General features: G+C 33.3%; 1 protein-coding gene across 1 annotated transcript in view; it reads left to right on the top strand.

Moving 5' to 3' along the window:
• LOC132916289 (protein cortex-like) overlaps positions 1-19,153 on the top strand; it is a 257,789-nt gene extending 238,636 nt beyond the window's left edge. Inside the window, exons 2-8 of the mRNA XM_060976167.1 lie at positions 8,518-8,733; positions 14,828-15,101; positions 15,577-15,732; positions 16,411-16,549; positions 17,074-17,281; positions 17,369-17,690; positions 18,722-19,153. Coding sequence (XP_060832150.1) covers positions 8,518-8,733; positions 14,828-15,101; positions 15,577-15,732; positions 16,411-16,549; positions 17,074-17,281; positions 17,369-17,690; positions 18,722-18,867 — 1,461 coding nt within the window. The 3' untranslated portion in view covers positions 18,868-19,153. The remainder of the gene's footprint in view (positions 1-8,517; positions 8,734-14,827; positions 15,102-15,576; positions 15,733-16,410; positions 16,550-17,073; positions 17,282-17,368; positions 17,691-18,721) is intronic.
• The last annotated feature ends 952 nt before the right edge of the window (positions 19,154-20,105 follow it).

Raw genomic sequence — 20,105 nt, 5'->3', positions numbered from 1 at the left:
ATAAATTATAGAGACAGAATAAAAGAAACTTAAAATTAAATTACATTATCACAGGCAAGAAAATACTTTCCAATTGCCCTGTCCCCATTCAATCACGAAAACTGAAAACTCATCGTTGGATAATTACGCTTCAAGCTTCCAGTAACAAAATAGAAAAAGAACTATTTAACCAAGCGTATACAAGCTACATGAAAAATAGAACAGAACAAAAACATATTCGATATCTTTTACTTTGATAAGCGGTTAATTGCTAGAGAAGTGTTTCAATGAAAACATCGTTAAAAAGGACATCGCAATTACTAAACGGGAAACAAAAGAAAAAAATCGTTGACATACACGTTGACAGTGTAGAGATGTACACTTACATACGTGGTCGAATCTTTTTCATTTTTTTTTTTCTTTTTTTTTTTTTCCGTAATCCGAATAAAAACGTTCATGGGAGGTTGAAGATTACGATGCGTCGGCATCTTTGATATTCAGATCAGAGATTTCTGGCTCGCGTGTGCAATTGCACCTGCGCATCGTAACGTCGATGCATATGCAGAACGTTTGACGTTACGGAATGAAGAGTACAACGTGCACGATGCTACATGTTCATGCCATTAATTTGTTTCCCGTGCGTACGCCGATACCGCCCGCGGTTGAATTATTCATAAGTATTCAACAGGCCACTTTCTGACAACCAGATCAAAGCTGACATTAAACGGATCGCATTCGACCGATTTGCGGAACCATGGAAAGAATTTTCTCGGAATTCTCGATTCTTTCTCGGCTATTCAGGTACTTGAATTTTGAGAGCATAAAGGCGAAGCTGCTGTTTTTGCAAGATGCAAAAAGGTTTACATTTGCTATAGAGAAAACGCTACATAATAAACGATTTCTAGGACGTCTTAAAAAGATACCGATGATATAATAACGTATCACGGTTCAATTAATGCTTTTGTTACATTGTATGCGCTTCACGGAAGTGTCTAGTCTGTTGCCGATGTTACATTAACGCAGAAGCTGCAAGTAATGAAAGATGCGGAAGAAATTAAATTGCATCTCGATAAGATAGTACGTAGATAGCATATTTTTCAGAATATTTATTAAGCATTTGCAAAAATATATTATGCTTCTTTTACTATTTCGTTTCAACTATAATTAATATAATTCCATGCGTAGTTATCTTTTTTTAAGGGCTTTTTCACATAATTAATTTTCAAAGTACACCGTTGCCCGTTGAAATACGTAGATGTATTATATATTATAAATTTTCTAAAAATATATCTACAAAGGGTTGTAAAAAATAATTAATATTATGACAGTCTATAGTTTCGAAATATTCAAGGTTGTGGTAGAATTAATATCTAATCCAAAAATCTAATAGAATTTTGTTTAAATAGGATCGACCGTCGCAGTATCTCAAATTTGAAAATTGCTCTCCTATAAAACAAAAAATATATAATTACCTTTCATTTGTTCTTCCTATATATAAGCAATTACAAACTCAACATTTTTAATACGCAACGCACGAAAGTGAGACGAAAGTGAAAATAAGGAGAATATCAACTCTTTTCCACGCTCGGAAGACTCAACGCACGAAGCAAAGAAAGGATGAACCTGAAGAACAGACAGTATCGCGTGATGCTCATTTCTCTGCCACGCATACATTTCACGAGGGACACGAGCTCTTCTGTAAGAGTCGCTCTTCCTATCCCTTAATTCCTTGTTCTGTCATTGTTCCTCGTTGTCGTGTTGCAACTCCGTTCTCAAGAAGGACCCCCTGCGAAGTTGATCCACCGGTAAATATCGAGCTGCAGGTGTTGTGGCGAAGCTTCTCGGAGATGGCAAGGCGCCTGGGTACGTACGTATACGCGACGCATACGCGTCGCGACGCGGTATGCGTGTACGATGTCATCTGCTGACCGGTTTGAGCTGATAGAAACGCGCCACCGTGGGAAGAAAGAGCTGTTGAAGAGGACAAAGTATCGTCTGAAATGGACGTAGAAAAATGCGAAGAAATATTGGACAGTAATTTCTATGGCTGTGAGGTAGAGTTATATTTGCAAGAGGAGCTCCTTCAGCTACGTTGACCGAGTTTCGAAGGTCCTTTGCCTTGTTCTTGCAAGTAGTCTCTGGGTCAGTGTTCCGAGTCAAAATTTGAATGCCTGTGTTTCGGTGGATGTTTAGGAAGGAATATTTGATCTTGTTCTTTATATCGTTTTTTGGTATTTCAAATTATAGTTGAGCCTTACGTAATTACTCCGATTTATTCACGTCTTTACGATCATCATATTATAAATTATTCTGTCCATAGAAAATTACGATCTCAAGCGGAAGATGTAATTCACTGAAACATAATATTTCTATCTGGCAACCGAACATATTTATGTAATTTTTCACCTACTTATTACTAAGCTGCAAACGAAGTTTATGCAAATTTATACTTCTATGAGCATCTCTGAAATTGTTCCATATTATATGGCAAACTTCCACAATCCATTCATTACATACAACAATTATTAGGATGCCCACATCTTTCCTTTAACTATATTCTTTTGCATAAACAAGGCCAGTGTGTTCCAAAAACGATAAAAGTCTATCTATAATTTTAATCGACCTACTAATAAACCTATTGTAGCGGCCGATGTGACTGAAAGCGATTAGTTAAAAGGAAACATTGCTGAAATCTAGAAATATTCGGGAAGATCTTAACCTCCCCTGTATCCTCTGCACAACCGGGACCAACCCTTTAGCACCTTGCAACAAGAGACCCGTCTAGAAAATATTGGTCAGACAGGTTCGCGGCAGCTGAACAACATTTCGACGGCGCTCGCTGCTCTTCGCTGGGGGTCCTCTACATTATCGGTACCTATGGGAAAATCTTCCGCGATTTCCTACTACGCAACGTCAAGACAGCTGTTTGAGGTTTTTAAGGTTTAGCTTCATGCAAATCAGACGCTAGACCGCTGAATTTATTGGCTTCGAATGTCACGTCATCAAAGACAGCGGCGAGAAATTCGTGATACGCCTCTGGTCCCCCGTGGGACTTTGTTCCTTGACGATCTTTTCCTCGAAGCTTTCTTGTTTGATTTTTTTCTAGCCTTCGTGAGAATGAACCGAGGATTCTGGTGTACGTATATGAGAATGCATGTTGACCTGATGATATGAACAATTTTTCGATTGGAATATAATTAAAACAGGCAGGGAGAGAAACAAGTATTACAAAAATGAATAAAGTTCTAAGATAAAATCGTAAAATATCTCCGTTTATCGTCTATTAATTTTCATTGATTTTTTAATTTTATTGTATATTCACGTTGACACTTTGATTAATATTAATAGAATATTATTTAGCAATGAAAGAATGTTTCCTTCACGATTTACGTAATAGTTTTTGAATTTGTAGCGTTTCTAATAATATGTCGTTTATGTGTATTCCTACTAACCATATTATTGATTATCGCTTTTTAAAAGTCAATTTAATCCCATCATAAAGTTCTATTATTAATTCTATACATTCGTATGATGCTTACGAAGATCAATCATCATTTTCGTAATAAAAATATATCTTGTTAAAATTAACCAAGTGTCCCTATATAATTTCCAATAGACTATATCGTATGTGAATCTGACAGGAGACGAATAGTAATTGAAGTTCATGTAATATGAGTTCACTGATTTTCTCCAGGCCCTGGTAATATATTTGGTTCATATAATAATTCAGATAAGTAATTTCGATCAATAAGAATTCGTTTAAATAGAGTTCACATAAACAGAGTCCTACTATAGTCTAACACAATACTCTATACATAATTCATAATACATTAACAAAATACATAAAACTAACTAAAATTCCCACCCTTCTAACCTACAAAAATCCCCCACCTGCCTACAGTGATTTCAGCCCATGCATTTTTTGAATTTGCTCCCACGGGTATCATTGGCAATCATCACCTCGGTCCATAAAATTCGATCTACAGTTTCCACGCGACGGGGTCTCGTCTTAAACGGATAAGCTGGAATCCGGGCGGATTTTCCGCGTGAGTAGCGTGCAAGAAACACGACCGACGAAATCTCGAACGTTTAATCTCCGAGCGGCCTTACCTCCCGGTCATCGTGGTCCCGTCCAGCTTTATGCAAATGCGCGAGACTCGGTGACGGGGTTGCAGGGAGGGACACGAGGACGTCTCCTATGCGACGCGCCGGTTCGCATTATGTACACTGTACACCATCCAGACAGAGAGATGGTGGTTACGTTTCTTCTCTCGCACCCCATAAATTACCGGGCGTACAACATTTAATGGGCCGGTGCCTATGCCGGGGCCAGGTCCCTTTGCTACCTTAACGCCATATCGCGTGTTTAGCGCCGCGGGGCACTCACGAGCGGAAAATACACTCAGCGACGACAACTTTATTTTATTCAGCCTGCCCCGACGTCGATAAGAACGAATATACAAGGTGTCCGGTAACCATAAACGGCGTTACTGCCGACCAGGATATGATTACTCGCGCAGAGGTATGATGAAAATGTAGAGTGAAGTTTCTGCACATGAGGCTTCGGTTTCAAGAAGAACGATTTCGATCATCTGCTATTCATTCTAAATTTCAACTTGATAAATTTCTCTTTATGTTATTTGCTAAGTCAACAGTGTATTTTAGATGGAAAGACTAATATACACTAACAGATATTTTAATATTTTAGTAGTAGAATGGCGAAAAATTGAAATTAATCAATATTCTTGTTTTCGACCATTTATGAGGACTATGTAATAATTATTTAGTTTAAAGGGCATAAATGCGTGTGGAATATTATGCTTGACATTTTGAACTGTTTTTACATCGATGAAGTTAATTTTAAGAAGCGATACTTAATCTTAGTTTCGATGAAATTGTTTTAATCGAATTCAATAAAATAGACTAGTAGTACAAATCGACAGAAAGTAGGATAAAAGTATTGATATTGCCCTTGTTTATTAATTCAAATATGAACAGAAACAGAAGTTCAGAATCCAAAAGTGTAGAATCAGAACTTGGACTTAGTCACACACATATGCATATACATACCCAGTAGATTTTCAAAATCGTTTCTCTTGAAAACAAAGCCTCATGTGTGATAACTTGGTCTTACTTTTTCCACTTACTTTTTTATGAGGAATCATCCATTGCTTACTCGATAATGTCATCAGTTACTGGACACCTTGTATGCTATGGCTAAATACTATTCCAATGCTATAGCGTGTTTCATATTTAATTCATTATTTGTTCTATTGAAACAAAATGGATCATATTTAATTCAATGAAATAATATAAAACAAAAAATGTTGTGAATCTATTATCTCCTTATAAAACGAAATTTTTGGAACAACCAAATACATACACGTGTACATGATTTTTAGCGCTTTGGATAGTAATTCACAATGTGATTTCATGGAATGGTTGGTTGCAAAGACCTGTGCGTGGACTCGTTAAGAAACAATAAGATGAATTAGGAAAATATTAGTTTTCATTGATTTCAATAGCAGTTGATTTAGTTATTACTATTTGGTTGGTGCTTGTGTAATGTCGTTTTACTGAAGTTTCAATTTAACGATGTAATACCCATTAAGTTATATTTTACTATAAATTTAGTTTTACCATTTCAATAGTTTTGAAACCAAAACTGTAACTGGTGTTAATAATTTCTACAATTTTTTATCCTTTTCTAGTTTTAAGATAGAAAAATTTCTTGCACTGTCAAAGACAAAGAGCAATTGATGTAGAATTTATTACAGGAACGATGTAGTTTCCTTGTCGTAATAATCTTTAGAAATGTGAATTGTGTCGGGCCAACTCCCCCTTTGAGTTCAAAAATTACGCGAAGCCTATTCATATAGTATAAATGGGGTATAGCCTTAAACCAGTTTAGTAAAACTCGATTCTCTGTTAGCTTTGATGTCTGACCATAGAAATAGAGACTACAAGCTTTCTTTCGTATTGCCTCTAGCTATACTATGTGCATTCAAATACGTTTCTAAAATTTGTATATATTGAAAAATTGTAAAAATTATAAATGTTATCGCGCGTTTGAGGAATAAATTTATTATAGGAAATAAGCAATGCCGAAATTCCAGAAGGTTTTTCTTTCATAGCAAATTGTTGGTTATATTTATTATGAACATTTTTGACCTCACAATATCGAGGAATTTAAATGATAAACAATGTAAGTGTCAGAAGCAAAGCTTTCTAATAAAAAGAACAAACTTATATCACTTATATAATATAGTTTATCACTTGAACACTGTACACCTCCAGTCTTTACAAACTTAATGAGAATAAATGGTCAAAAAATGTATTGTATTAGCTAAATTTATTTATTTCGATTGAAAACTGTTATTTTTGTCAACCACAGATTAATTAGCACTTATGATCATACATTCCCATTCATAAGTACTGGGACACCTTTTGCTTGGATTTATAAGAACTCTTTCTGCGAGTTATAAGAGAAACATAATGTATCAAAAATCTTTGCGTGTACATCCCCATAATGCCCTAATCTAAATTTTATACAAACGAACTCCGAGTAACAAAATTAACACAATTGCCAGAGTTAGTGAAAGCAGCCACTGAGAGACATAAATGACATAAATATGAAGAAATTCAATGTTATTATAATATATGTATAAAGATAAGATTTTTCCATTATAGTCTTAAACATTCTTCGCTTAAAATTCAACCATCTCTGCCTATTTTTTACATTAAATTTCAAACCAGATAATATTGTACAAATAGTTCCTTAATCATTCTCGAGGATAACTTCACTTTCTGCAAGTGTCTTGATACTTATGGATACGAGCATATCTCTACCTCGCGATGCTTCTAAAAGCCAAAATATATCATTCTAGCACTTACAACTCTTTCGACCGTATCTCACATGGCACATATATGTTACCTTTCTTCTTTCTTCGACACTCGCATCTTTGATCATTCCAACTCCTCGAATCAATTTCGCAGACTTGCCAACAAAGAGAAAGAAAGGGTGGCAGGAAGGAAAGCAAAGAAATGCCAGCGTATAACCAATTACAGTAACATCCTCGAAAGAAAACCGCATGACGTAGAACCAGAAGCGAGGAGCAATAAATCGCGATACAGACGATTTAAATGGACGATCGTTCACCGTTACGGCCGAGAGAACGGCCTCGAGGGAACGCCATCGTAACTCGGAATTAGGATGCCACCTTTCTGCTTTCCCGTTTAAAGTATCGTCCCGGAAATCCAAGGCAGAAGCGCGTTGCTTGTGGCCGTTCGTGCAGCAGAAGAAGAGCCAGTATATTTATAGGAATTTCTCGCGATAAGTCCAGAACATCATGCACAGAGCCTAACAAACACACACTCAATCCTTTGGAAATATAACTTTGTGCATAAGTTATGGTCTTCATATTTCATTAACCTTTGTCGTGATTTTTATCACGTAATGATGTTTGGTATATCGCGATTTTCGGCCCCGAACGCATAAATTGCAAAATTCTCCTTTTGGCAAAATTATTGGATCTGCGATTGCGCCCAGGCGAGCGATTTTTAACGAATTTTAATAAATTCTAATGAACGATGAAAGAGATTGAAGAAAAAAAGTTTAGATTTTATATTTCACACTGATCAATGAGGAAAGATCGAAGTCCAACACAAACATTAAGAAATCGATTAGGAAGAATAAGAAATTCAAACCTGTTCGTACGTGGCTGAAAATCCAGTAGACAAGATCAGGTTCAAGACCCAGTTCTATTTGTCATTCGTTCGAAACCAGATGTTCGCTGGGGGTATAAGGCCTGCTCGATATAAATATTATCCCTTCGTACTTCACTCCACTAGACGTACATAATGCTAGCAGCTCAAATTATTTTGCCAGAAGTCCTTTATCTTCGTACAATGATAAATAAAATGTTGAATTTTACGTGTGACTTAATTTGTTCTCTTCTTATTTGAAGAATCTGTGAAAAGATATAGAATAAGGGATTCAACAGCAATATAACGATCGATAAATTTTAATATTTAAATAATATTTTTAAAAAGCATTTAAGGTTTATTTTAAAAGATTTTATTTTATAGTTTTGCATTGTATTTTTCGTTCTAATAATAAGACATTAAGAAAATTCAATTAGAATTATGGATAGGTAGTATTATAAGATTGAAAATATAAATTGAATTCTATTCTATTCTATTCTATATTCTATATTATATTCTATATCTCATTTATAATATTATTTAGAATTTTCTATTATATTCTCGAATATCTATATTTTGGTCATTAATTGTTTTTGTGAATATACCTTACTTTACAATTTTATTGTTATTAATCAGAGTATAAGGTAAATTGTAAAGTAATTAAAGTTAATTTATCGTTTAAATTATATTACTTCCAGTTTCAATAGATAACATAAAATAATATATTATATAGATCAGTTAAAAAGAAGTTTTTTAATTTGATATAATTCAAACAATTTATTAGGTTTAATTTACTCGATATTAATACGTACTATCTTATGTATTATTTTTCAGAAAAATGTTCCGAGATCAATTGCCTCGAATTGTGAACCCTGTGCTGCAAAATCTACTTCGCAAGTTACTAAAAAGTATCCATTTAAGTTTCCAAGTCAGAGTCATGCGGTAGATAGATTTATAAATATCAAATACAACAAGGAAGCTGCACATTATCTTCTGACAAAAAAACCCAATAATATGTCGAAGCAAAATGAAATCGATGTGTTTAAGCAGGTAAGCTGAATTTAGTTACATTAATTCAATAATTTAACAGAAATAATAAATTTTATACTTGACAAATGTTTTAACTTGATTTATATGAAGTTAAATAATTTTCAAATACAATAGAGCATGTACTTTGATAACTTCATATATTATAGGAATTCTACATTTTCTCTATAATAGTTTCCACTTTCTTTTTCACAGAAGATAAAAAACAAAAGGTTCGCCCTTTTATCAATTGTATAACTAAATTTTTCTTAAGCGTTCTTAAAATCTTAAAATGTTAAGCTCTTAAAATTAGAAAATCTACGTATTGTACATATATTGTACATATTTTCAGACAGTTATCAGAATTTTTTGGACAAAATGTAATATTATTATATCGTTGAACTGTAAAGTTTCAGAATAAAAAATTAGTCAGTCGCATAAGTAGTATATACGGTATCTTATAAAGTACAGTATTGTACTAATTTTTGCAAGAAGAATGTTGTTAATGTATAAGCTCCGCTGAAGTAGAATGATGATTAGGCGTACTTCCAATTTGCACATATAATATTTTACAAGATTATTATGCATACATTATTCAATACGGGTGGATCTCTATGTTGAATATCCTTGATTCCCAAAATAAATGACTTAAAATACGTACCGGTTTTAAAGCTTGCTTATAGCGTCGTTCGAAACGGTCGTATTACGCGATTTTAATGGGTCCGAACGTTAGAAAAATTATTGAACGGTAGTTGTTGCTGATTAGGTCAACATCAAACATTGAATTAGCATAAAGGCTGTCCGGATGTAGGCGTAAGTTATCTTGTTCATGTTTATCGACGTGAGGGTATATAATCTTCGATAATTGATAGAGATAAGATCGAAATCACGGCGGAGAAGAGACTCACTACACGGAAATTACTGTTCTTAGACGCCGAGAAAATAGTTGAAGTTCCACGGGAATAAAAAAGAACATAAACGGAAAAACAAAGAACTTCGTCTTTATCTTCTTATAATTCTGAATGTATCGTGTTGCCCCTTATGGTGTGTGAGGACTTCCAACAGATGATTTTGAGAATGAATATTTATTAGGTCGTACCACATAATCCATCAAGAGGATTTGATAATACTAACGCGAATTCATCTCGTGAAGGTATCATAGAAGTTCAATGATGTTTAGGCTGGTTTTACACGTCTGTAGCGATACACATATCGCCATTTGTTTCAATGTTTCGCCTGACTTCTTATACTTCTGAATGTATCGTGTTGCCCTTTATGGTGTGTGAGGACTTCCAACAGATGATTTTGAGAATGAATATTTGTTAGCTCGTGCCACATAATCCATCAAGAGGATTTGATAATACTAACGCGAATTCATCTCGTGAAGGTATCATAGAAGTTCAATGATGTTTAGGCTGGTTTTACACGTCTGTAGCGATACACATATCGCCATTTGTTTCAATGTTTCGCCTGACTTCTTATACTTCTGAATGTATCGTGTTGCCCTTTATGGTGTGTGAGGACTTCCAACAGATGATTTTGAGAATGAATATTTGTTAGCTCGTGCCACATAATCCATCAAGAGGATTTGATAATACTAACGCGAATTCATCTCGTGAAGGTATCATAGAAGTTCAATGATGTTTAGGCTGGTTTTACACGTCTGTAGCGATACACATATCGCCATTTGTTTCAATGTTTCGCCTGACTTCTTATACTTCTGAATGTATCGTGTTGCCCTTTATGGTGTGTGAGGACTTCCAACAGATGATTTTGAGAATGAATATTTGTTAGCTCGTGCCACATAATCCATCAAGAGGATTTGATAATACTAACGCGAATTCATCTCGTGAAGGTATCATAGAAGTTCAATGATGTTTAGGCTGGTTTTACACGTCTGTAGCGATACACATATCGCCATTTGTTTCAATGTTTCGCCTGACTTCTTATACTTCTGAATGTATCGTGTTGCCCTTTATGGTGTGTGAGGACTTCCAACAGATGATTTTGAGAATGAATATTTGTTAGCTCGTGCCACATAATCCATCAAGAGGATTTGATAATACTAACGCGAATTCATCTCGTGAAGGTATCATAGAAGTTCAATGATGTTTAGGCTGGTTTTACACGTCTGTAGCGATACACATATCGCCATTTGTTTCAATGTTTCGCCTGACTTCTTATACTTCTGAATGTATCGTGTTGCCCTTTATGGTGTGTGAGGACTTCCAACAGATGATTTTGAGAATGAATATTTGTTAGCTCGTGCCACATAATCCATCAAGAGGATTTGATAATACTAACGCGAATTCATCTCGTGAAGGTATCATAGAAGTTCAATGATGTTTAGGCTGGTTTTACACGTTTGTAGCGATACACATATCGCCATTTGTTTCAATGTTTCGCCTGACTTCTTATACTTCTGAATGTATCGTGTTGCCCTTTGTGGTGTGTGAGGACTTCCAACAGATGATTTTGAGAATGAATATTTATTAGGTCGTACCACATAATCCATCAAGAGGATTTGATAATACTAACGCGAATTCATCTCGTGAAGGTATCATAAAAGTTCAATGATGTTTAGGCTGGTTTTACACGTCTGTAGCGATACACATATCGCCATTTGTTTCAATGTTTCGCCTGACTTCTTCATAGGAAAAAAACATGGTTGTGAAGATACACGATGGATACACGAAATGAGTATCACGATACTGCGTTTAACGAGGATCATCGTGTGAATGTTCCCATTGGTGTACATGAATATTCAGTATCTATCATACTTGTATCTTCGCGTGAAACCGGTCTAAGATGTCCACGATGCTTTATTGGAAAATTCCTGTAAAATGTAGTATACACGTATACAATGTAGTATATAAGTCATTTCGTAAGTTGTTTTATTTTGTTACCTTATCTTGTCAAAAAATTTAGTACAGAAATATAGGAAAGTATCACACATGAGTTCAATCGTCAGTGTATTCTTCCCTCTTTTCTATCTCGCTTCAAAAAAGCATCTGTGGTTTAGAATTTGGACGAAGTTTCTCTCTTGGAACTTCGAAACGATGTTTGTTATGTTTTTACATGCAGAGCTTCCAGACAAATTAAATTATTATTCTCAGTTCTTGTAATTTGTTTGCCTATTCTTACGAAATTCATGAATACTGTGATTCTGATTGTCATTCTTCCATCACATTGCTAGTCCTCTTGAAATTTTCTCTTATTAGAGACCTTATAATAAAGAAAGAATCGAAAAGTAACGATATAACTTTTACGTAGGGCGGGCAACGATATTTCATCGAATAACAACAATGGAATAATACGAGAACTTATGAAACGACCTAAAAGAAATTATAAAAATGGAATCTAAAATTTTTTACCAGAAATATAATACTAGAAATTATAACAAAGAATTTCAGTAATTATTAATAAAGAATTTCAGACCTTTTGAAGTTGACCTAATCAGCAGGGAAATAAATGGCACGAACTTACTGAACACTTATGGGATGATTAATATACAAGAAAAGTAGAAAGGAAGTATGAAGTTATAAAATTGATCGGAAAATTCTAATTAAATGGAAATCTCGAAGTTGTTGGCTGAAGAAGTTCCAGGAATGTAATTTCCTGTGTGTAACGCAACTTCGATATCATTACTGTAATAACAGGCAGCATCATGGTAGCATAGTTTCCTCTGCCGATTTTCTATCTCCCGTCCTCTTCTCCCTTCTACCTGTTTTCTTCTTCAGCCCTGTCCGTTTGCTCTCCCTGCTTGATATTCGACCAATGCACATTTCACTTTATCCTTATTTCCGTATAATGGACCTTTATCTATGAATATAGCTTCATTGATGCACATCGTTTTACGATGCGATTTATGGCGATAATCGCACGCTGTGGCTTATTTTCGTCTCGTTCTAAAGATGAAGAGAGAAGTTATTGAGATTACTATTATTATTAGAGAGAAAGAGAGAGCAAGGGGGCGAGAGGAAGCTTGGAAATCTTTACCATAGGGAATAGGGAGACTGTGTGCAATAGTGGGTTATTTAGAAGATTCAGATGTAGATAATGGCGATGAGATTTTTATTTGCTCATTTTCTGAATGCATTGTGAAAAAATGATAATCCGTTAACTAGGAAAAACAGGTTAACTCGTTACTTGGTTTCCCTAATCTCGTCAAGATAATATGAATCTCCTACTTTTTTATGTATTACCTCGTTTATACTGAAAATAAATTGGATGTATCATATATGATATATGGAAGAATTAAAATCATCTATCAGAGATTAATTTGGTTTTATTAACTTGTAACGTTTTTACAGGATTATAGAAATTTCTACTTAAAAGATGACCTTAGCAGGTTAGCAGGTTAAAAAATTTTTAAGTAGATGATAAAGGAAATGGAATATGAGAAGAATTTCTCTTTGAGAGGCAATCCTGTAGATTCGATCTTAAGGAGTTTGGAATACTATAGATTTTATGGCGTTCAATGTAAATGTTTCTGAATTCTAGAAGGGTTGAAATATTTTTGTCAAAGAGATTTCTGAAGATACTCTAATAAAGACATGATTTGTTGATAATTACTTAACTACAGTTTTAAATGTAAATTCCATTTTGATTTCATCGTTTAGTTTACTTTAATGTAACGTAAGTTTCCAGTTTCGATATTAACTAACAATAAGTTTCTAAATGTCAGATTTAGATCTGTGATTTATGAATTTATAAGATCTAACTATTTGAATCTAACAGCGTCTAAACTTTAAGATGAATGGAATATCCCAGTTAGAGATATTTTTCGAAGTATAGAAAAATAATTTCTTAGTAATTAATTTGCTCTTGAGACAGCGGGAAGTTTTGTTTAAGAAGTAATTCGTGAATGTTATTTCAGAAGCGTTATAACATTGTGCAGCTCTAAGGATTCTAAATCGAAATTTACCACATTTCACGAACTATAAAGTACTTCAGTGATAGAGATCAAATATGTGATCAAACGAATGACAATCTTAAGTAATGTTAAATGTAAATGTTTAGATGGAGATTGAACAAGCTCAAACGTATACCGTTTCATTATCGCATTATAAACAGTTCAATTCCAATAGTACGAAACAAGATCATTATCGTGTCATTAAATTCTCATAATCGATGAATGTGTTATAAACGAACGCCGCCACGAACTACGATGTCGAACCGATCGTTAGCGACTCTGATTGTTCGTGTTTAAAGACCTAATCGATCGATCGTAATTACCTCACGAGCGATAAATCGATTTCTAATTAAGATCGTGACGCCTCAGGAAAATCAGGGGAATCAACTATTATACACGTATTCTGTACGTATTAAATTCTGATCACAGTACATTATTTTAGTCTCCACCAATTTTTCGAAATTCTATGATAACAGTTTTCAAGCTAACGTGAAACCTAATTATGGAATGGTGATTACAATCTCAAATTATCGCTATAATATTTGTCTTTAATCGAGCATGTATTCAATTTGTTGGTTAAGGTCAATTGAATTGTTGAGAATATTAAGAAATTTTGTAAATTCTAGTTTATTATAATTTATATACTGTAAATTAATGCAATATCGTTATTATTACATTTTCAATGTTTATACGTTTGTGGGAAACTTAAAACGAAAAATTGTATGAAGTATACAAAATATAGAGATATATTAAATAAAATATGCGAGATCTCATTCTCATTGCAATGTGTATTTAGTGGATGAAAAGAATCTTTATGTTTATTTAGTTGTGTTTATAAAAATCGGATTTGCATAAACACCCACAGTCTAGTTATTGTATACAACTTTATTGTACATATATTTGATTTCTCTTGATCAATCTAAGCTGAAGCTTCATTCACAATCTAAAGTTGTACTCAAAATAAGAATTACAAAAACGTTGTAAAATTCGCATTCAATTTACCAAAGTTCGTATTTTATCTTATTCCGATTGAAAATTCTCGTGGTCAAACCACGAGATACGGAGACGTTTCAAAAATTCACATCCGATTTACCAAAAAGAAAGGAAACGAAGGAGAAAATGTAGAAATTCACAGGAACACACAGTGCAAATTTTTCGCTGTCAATTGTCGCTTAAGTCACTAAACCCTGACAAACGGCACAGCTGGAATCTCTGTCGGATAATTGGCAAAAGAAATTTATGCACCAATTAATGGCGAAAGAAAACGTAATACCAGGGCTGAGGCAGAAACAAGTGCTGCGCTGCAGCCACTTATCCTCGGAAAACAAGGTGCCTGGAAGCTTAGTAGGCCTGCCTAAAGACCTGTGGGACGAGGAATACTTCAAAGATGGAATGTGGAAATCGAAGCCACGAAAAAGGCCTTTAATAGGCATTATGTATTCCATATTAAATACGCATGAGTTCTCCACGTTATCGGGTAAGAATTCCATGGCGTATTTAGAACGTTTCCATGATGTATAAAAATATGGTATGCCATCGCGAACCACCAACTTTCTTCATTTATATGGAAAGTTGCATTTTAATCTTCGATATTTGCATTTGTATTATTATATATCTAATTACGATTTACGAATTAGATATGTAAATTGACTGCATATACTATACTTACTATACCTACTTACTAAACCTCTCGTATTTGTCTTTTTATTTCGAAAATTTATGAACCTGCTTTGATACTAATGGTTTCGTTATTGACTTGTTTAATAATATGTATCTCTGTTTATTAAAGATCTTAATTAAGTTATGTACTCTCTAGTTTGTATGTTTTCGAGATGTTTATAGCACTCTATACTATGATACTATATTATTATATTATTTTACATTATAGTATACAATGCACGGAATATATTTAAGAAAATATATTGAAATTATGTTTATTCTTTGTTCTTAAGAGTACCAGAAACGACGAATTGATTGGAGTTCGGCAAATGCAATCGCAGTAGCAACTGATGATGTGGTGAAATTTTACAATATATTCAAATCTGATATTACAGACTCGATATGTCTGAAAGTACGTAATGTTGATTCATTAAAATGGAATAACGCTGGTAGGTAACGCTACGCAAAATATATAATTACTGGTGTGTTAAAGAGTCTATTACGCATATTAAATCTATTAAAAAATTGAAAACTGCCTATAATGAACTTAGCTACAAAAGTATAAAATTAACGTATTTCGTTACGTTTTCCCGACATCGTTAGATACATATTTTTTTATTTACTTTATTATTGAGTATTCGGACAAAATTAAATTTTTCATTCTTTTAAAATAAATAATCTCAATCTAATACTACATATAATTTATTATATCGATTGCGAATCTTAAAAATAGTGTTTGAGATTTTCTGGCTACAAACTTATCGACTTACGAAATTCTGCATTCCTTTTCGCTATCTACCAATTGATATTTAGAAATACTATAGATTGAAGATTCCAATAAATTTGGAAAATTCTCTATAGTATTTCAAATATGATATACCATATCCGAAATCCATTATTCAAATATCTATGGGCTTGCGAGTTGTAAGTTATAAAGCTATAACAAAATACTTAAATGGGAAGTTAATATTAATTTTTAAATTCGTCAATTCATAAACAAAGAGATCGTGTCTACATTAAAATAATTCTAATTTCAATTATCAATTACTTATGTGAGTATGTAGTTTTCTCATTGTTGCAATTAATATTGACGATATCTTACAAGAAAATGTTACATTTCTGTCCAGGTAATAAACTGTTGATATGCACTCCGTCGTTCGTGAAACTGTACTGTGCAGATAGGCATAAGATGATTTGGACGACAGCCACGTGCGATAGTGACGTGAATTGCATCTGCTGGACTAAGAATGACCAACATGCCGTCACGTGAGTAATATCTATCTATACAGGGATTTGTGCTTGTTGCATAAATATAAGATAAACACGAATGACCATTCATCATTGAATATCATTTCAATCTATTAATGACGTTTTATTACGATCTGATCTGGCTTGATAAATGTCATTGATTTACTTACCACAATTATGTACTTGTCGATCGTCTACGGTCTCGTGTCGCCTCGCCGTGAGCCACTTTTTAATTATTCTATTAGTTTGTCGTTAACATAACAATTTATGTTTCTTATAAAATCTAATAAGTGAATACAATCTTTCCCTAGGTTTTATCTTTCTACTTGTCTTCATAAAGATATGAATTTGCATGAATCTACTTATAAATCTACTCAATCTTCAATTATTATTAGAATTTAATGACCAGTTTAGTAGGTATTTTAATAAGTTAACAAAATTCAGAGTGCTGTCGGTAGGATGTTTGCTTTCATTAATATTTCGTTTGTAATTAACTAGAAAATGGATATAAATTATATGTAAATTTCTTTAATATTATGCAGTGCTGACCGAAGTATGATCACGGTATATTTAGCTCAGGATGGCAAGGTCGTTAATTCGTTCCCCGCGTTTTCTTCAACTATTTTAACGATCGCATTTTCATCGAATTGTCAATATCTCGCAACTTCGGCGATAGAAGGGAAAGTTCGGATTTTCCAGTGGCCAAGTTTGATCGTGCACATTGATATTCTTTACTACGAGCCTATTCTAGTAAGTCGATATCTCTCATTACACACGAACACTTTTATCGTCTGCAAAGTTGGACACTGTTTAAAATGAGTAATGTATTATATTCAGGCTATAGCTTGGCACCCGTACGAAAATGGTTTATTATGCATAGGCGGTGGCCTGGGTGACGCTTCGCTGACCCTTTGGGACATGAACAAGTTAAGTACACCGACTTATCGCGACGTCCGGTTCCAAGGTATCGTGAAGAATATGATATGGAATAAGCACAGTTGTGAGCTTGTCGTTCACTGGTCGTACGCGGAGCAGCATAATGAAGCATGCACTGCGATACCGGTTCTCGCGAGCCTCGATCGCATTGTGGACGAGGTACCTTTGGATAAGGATATACGAATCAACGCCATTATGTGGAACTCTGATCAAACGCAATTAGGTACGTGAGAATCCTCTCGTTTATTTTATTATTCGATGAAACTGTGAAATCGTAATTGGATCTGTGATAAGTGTCACGTGTATTAAACGTAATAAGGGTTTCGGATTCGAAGCGTCTAGTGATTTATGAGACGAGAAGAAGATCATTAGACGTAATATTAAAATATTATTAAATATTATTAAAATTAAAATTCCTTAAGTCCCATGGTATCTGCACCTGATGTTATTTCTGTAACTGCGATCGATCGTGATCGATTATTGGTTCCGTAGAATGCTCTCTGTGAGTACTATGCTAGTACTATGTCCTTTGATGTTATATGATGTCCCTATGTTGAATTTGAAATATGTTTCTCTGTATCTGTTCTGGTAGATAGGTTTCGAGTGGGAAGTATGATCATATCACTGCTTGGCAATGATAACTACACAACTGACAAAATTTTTAATTTGTTTTTATTGCACACAAGATCTACGTTATGTTTTTATTTTTACCATGTAACACGGTTATTTTATCATGAATATTTATAATCAGTTTTCCGTGAGAGGGCAGTTACGTTAAAGTAATAAGGCCTGCATTTAGTATTTTCAAAAATATAAATTTTGAGAAGCCTCTCGTCTGAAGCTTTCACATTTTTTGAGTTGTGACATTATCAACAGCGTATAAAGCAGCGATATGGAGAGTTCTTAGTTTGAACGGTAAATTATTGGTTTTTATACTATTTGCTTATTTTGTGGTTTTAAGAATGCAGTTGTTTCTGTCGAATATTAATATATATTTCTTCGCAAAAAGAAAAGAAATTCGTTGAAAAATGTTAACAGCTAGGAAGCTATAAAAGTTTCGAAAACATGTGTTTTTGGATAATGGTTAAAGAAGGAATCTAACAATTGAATATTCTGTAATTTGTATGTTTTTGTTCGTAGTACTGCGATGTAGTTTGTGAACTTTGTGAAATTATCGTACCTCCATTCTTATGTAAATTAATAATTCTAATGTCATCAAGGAAACTAACAAGTGAATATACATATTTTTTTTAGCTATTCAGTCTGACGAATCTTTAATGATATGGAATTTTTTCGGTAACGATTGCCAATATCAAAGATGTAAGACACAACGCAAACATATACAAAGTGATACAAGATCTACGAACTTTAAAGAATTTGAATATTATAATATACGGTAGAACCGATGTATTCAAGAAATTTTTTAATATTCATAAAAAATTATTAGAAATATTTTAAAAACTTACTTATAAGTAAGCCAAAACTTAACTAATAGCCGTGACTACTAACTTTTAATATACTTCATATAATTCGGTATTTTGTCCAATTTTACCACCTTTTATTTTAATATACAAATATCATGTATTTTGTTTTTTAACAATTATAGACTATCATTTTTGAACGTATTGTAAAATGTTACCAAATCTCGAATTATTGCTACAATCTATTTTTTTTAAATATCAATCTATGAATGTCATATTTATTGCTACGATTACGTGATTTAATTATAATTATTATATAATATATTTAAAAATAGATATTAAAAGTTAGTAATTCTATTTAAAAATAAAGGAAAGGATGCACTGATTTTTAGTGTTCGTTATAATGTTTGGAGCACTGGATGCACTTTATATTCTAAACCAAAGATTCTTTCTTAAAATGAAATTTATAGAGTTTCATATTATAGTGAATTCGTGATTTATGTGATTATGTACAATAAAATTCATTATTTGGATACATCGGACCTGCTGCATACCAAAAACTAGTAACAGTAACGGGTAATGTCTTGAATCAAAAATTTTTATTTTATATAATTATTTCTATCTCTCGACATTTAGTTTCATACATAATTAATGTAATCAACCTATGTTGAGCAAAATCCAATTATTTGAAAATGTAAATTAAATGAATTGAAATCGTGCTTTCCTAAGCATACGGAGTGTTATGAAATTAGGTAACTTATGTTGTAATTATATGACTCACTTTTCTTTGTTGATCAGAAGAAAAAATATATATATTCTACTAAAATTTCATAAGTTTATTTCTAAAAATCTCTTTATGTTTACCTATAAAACAATTGAAAAAGCAAAACACTAAAAAAAAATATAAATACTAACTCCAAAGATACGTACTTGACTGCAAAACTATATTTACAGTAATTACAAAAATTTAGTTTCCTATAAAATTTCCATCTATAAAATCGAAACGCGTAGCTAAATGCTATCTAGATAGAAAGAACAAGTACGGTCGTTGCAAAGTACAAGTACAGGCCACTTTAAATTAATTTTACCAATTAAGTTTCAAAAACAGCGAACAACTAAGATAATTAGATACCCTTCTTACAATTACCTATCCGAACCACTCAACCATGTTATAATTTTGTTTAAAAGAATCTTTTTCATGCCACTAACATTGTATA

The sequence above is a fragment of the Bombus pascuorum genome, chromosome 2 (genome assembly GCF_905332965.1).
Source record: "Bombus pascuorum chromosome 2, iyBomPasc1.1, whole genome shotgun sequence".
Classification (NCBI taxonomy): Eukaryota; Metazoa; Arthropoda; class Insecta; order Hymenoptera; family Apidae; genus Bombus; species Bombus pascuorum.
The sequence above is the reverse complement of the archived record's forward strand: the minus strand, read 5'-3'. Positions and strand labels throughout refer to the sequence as shown.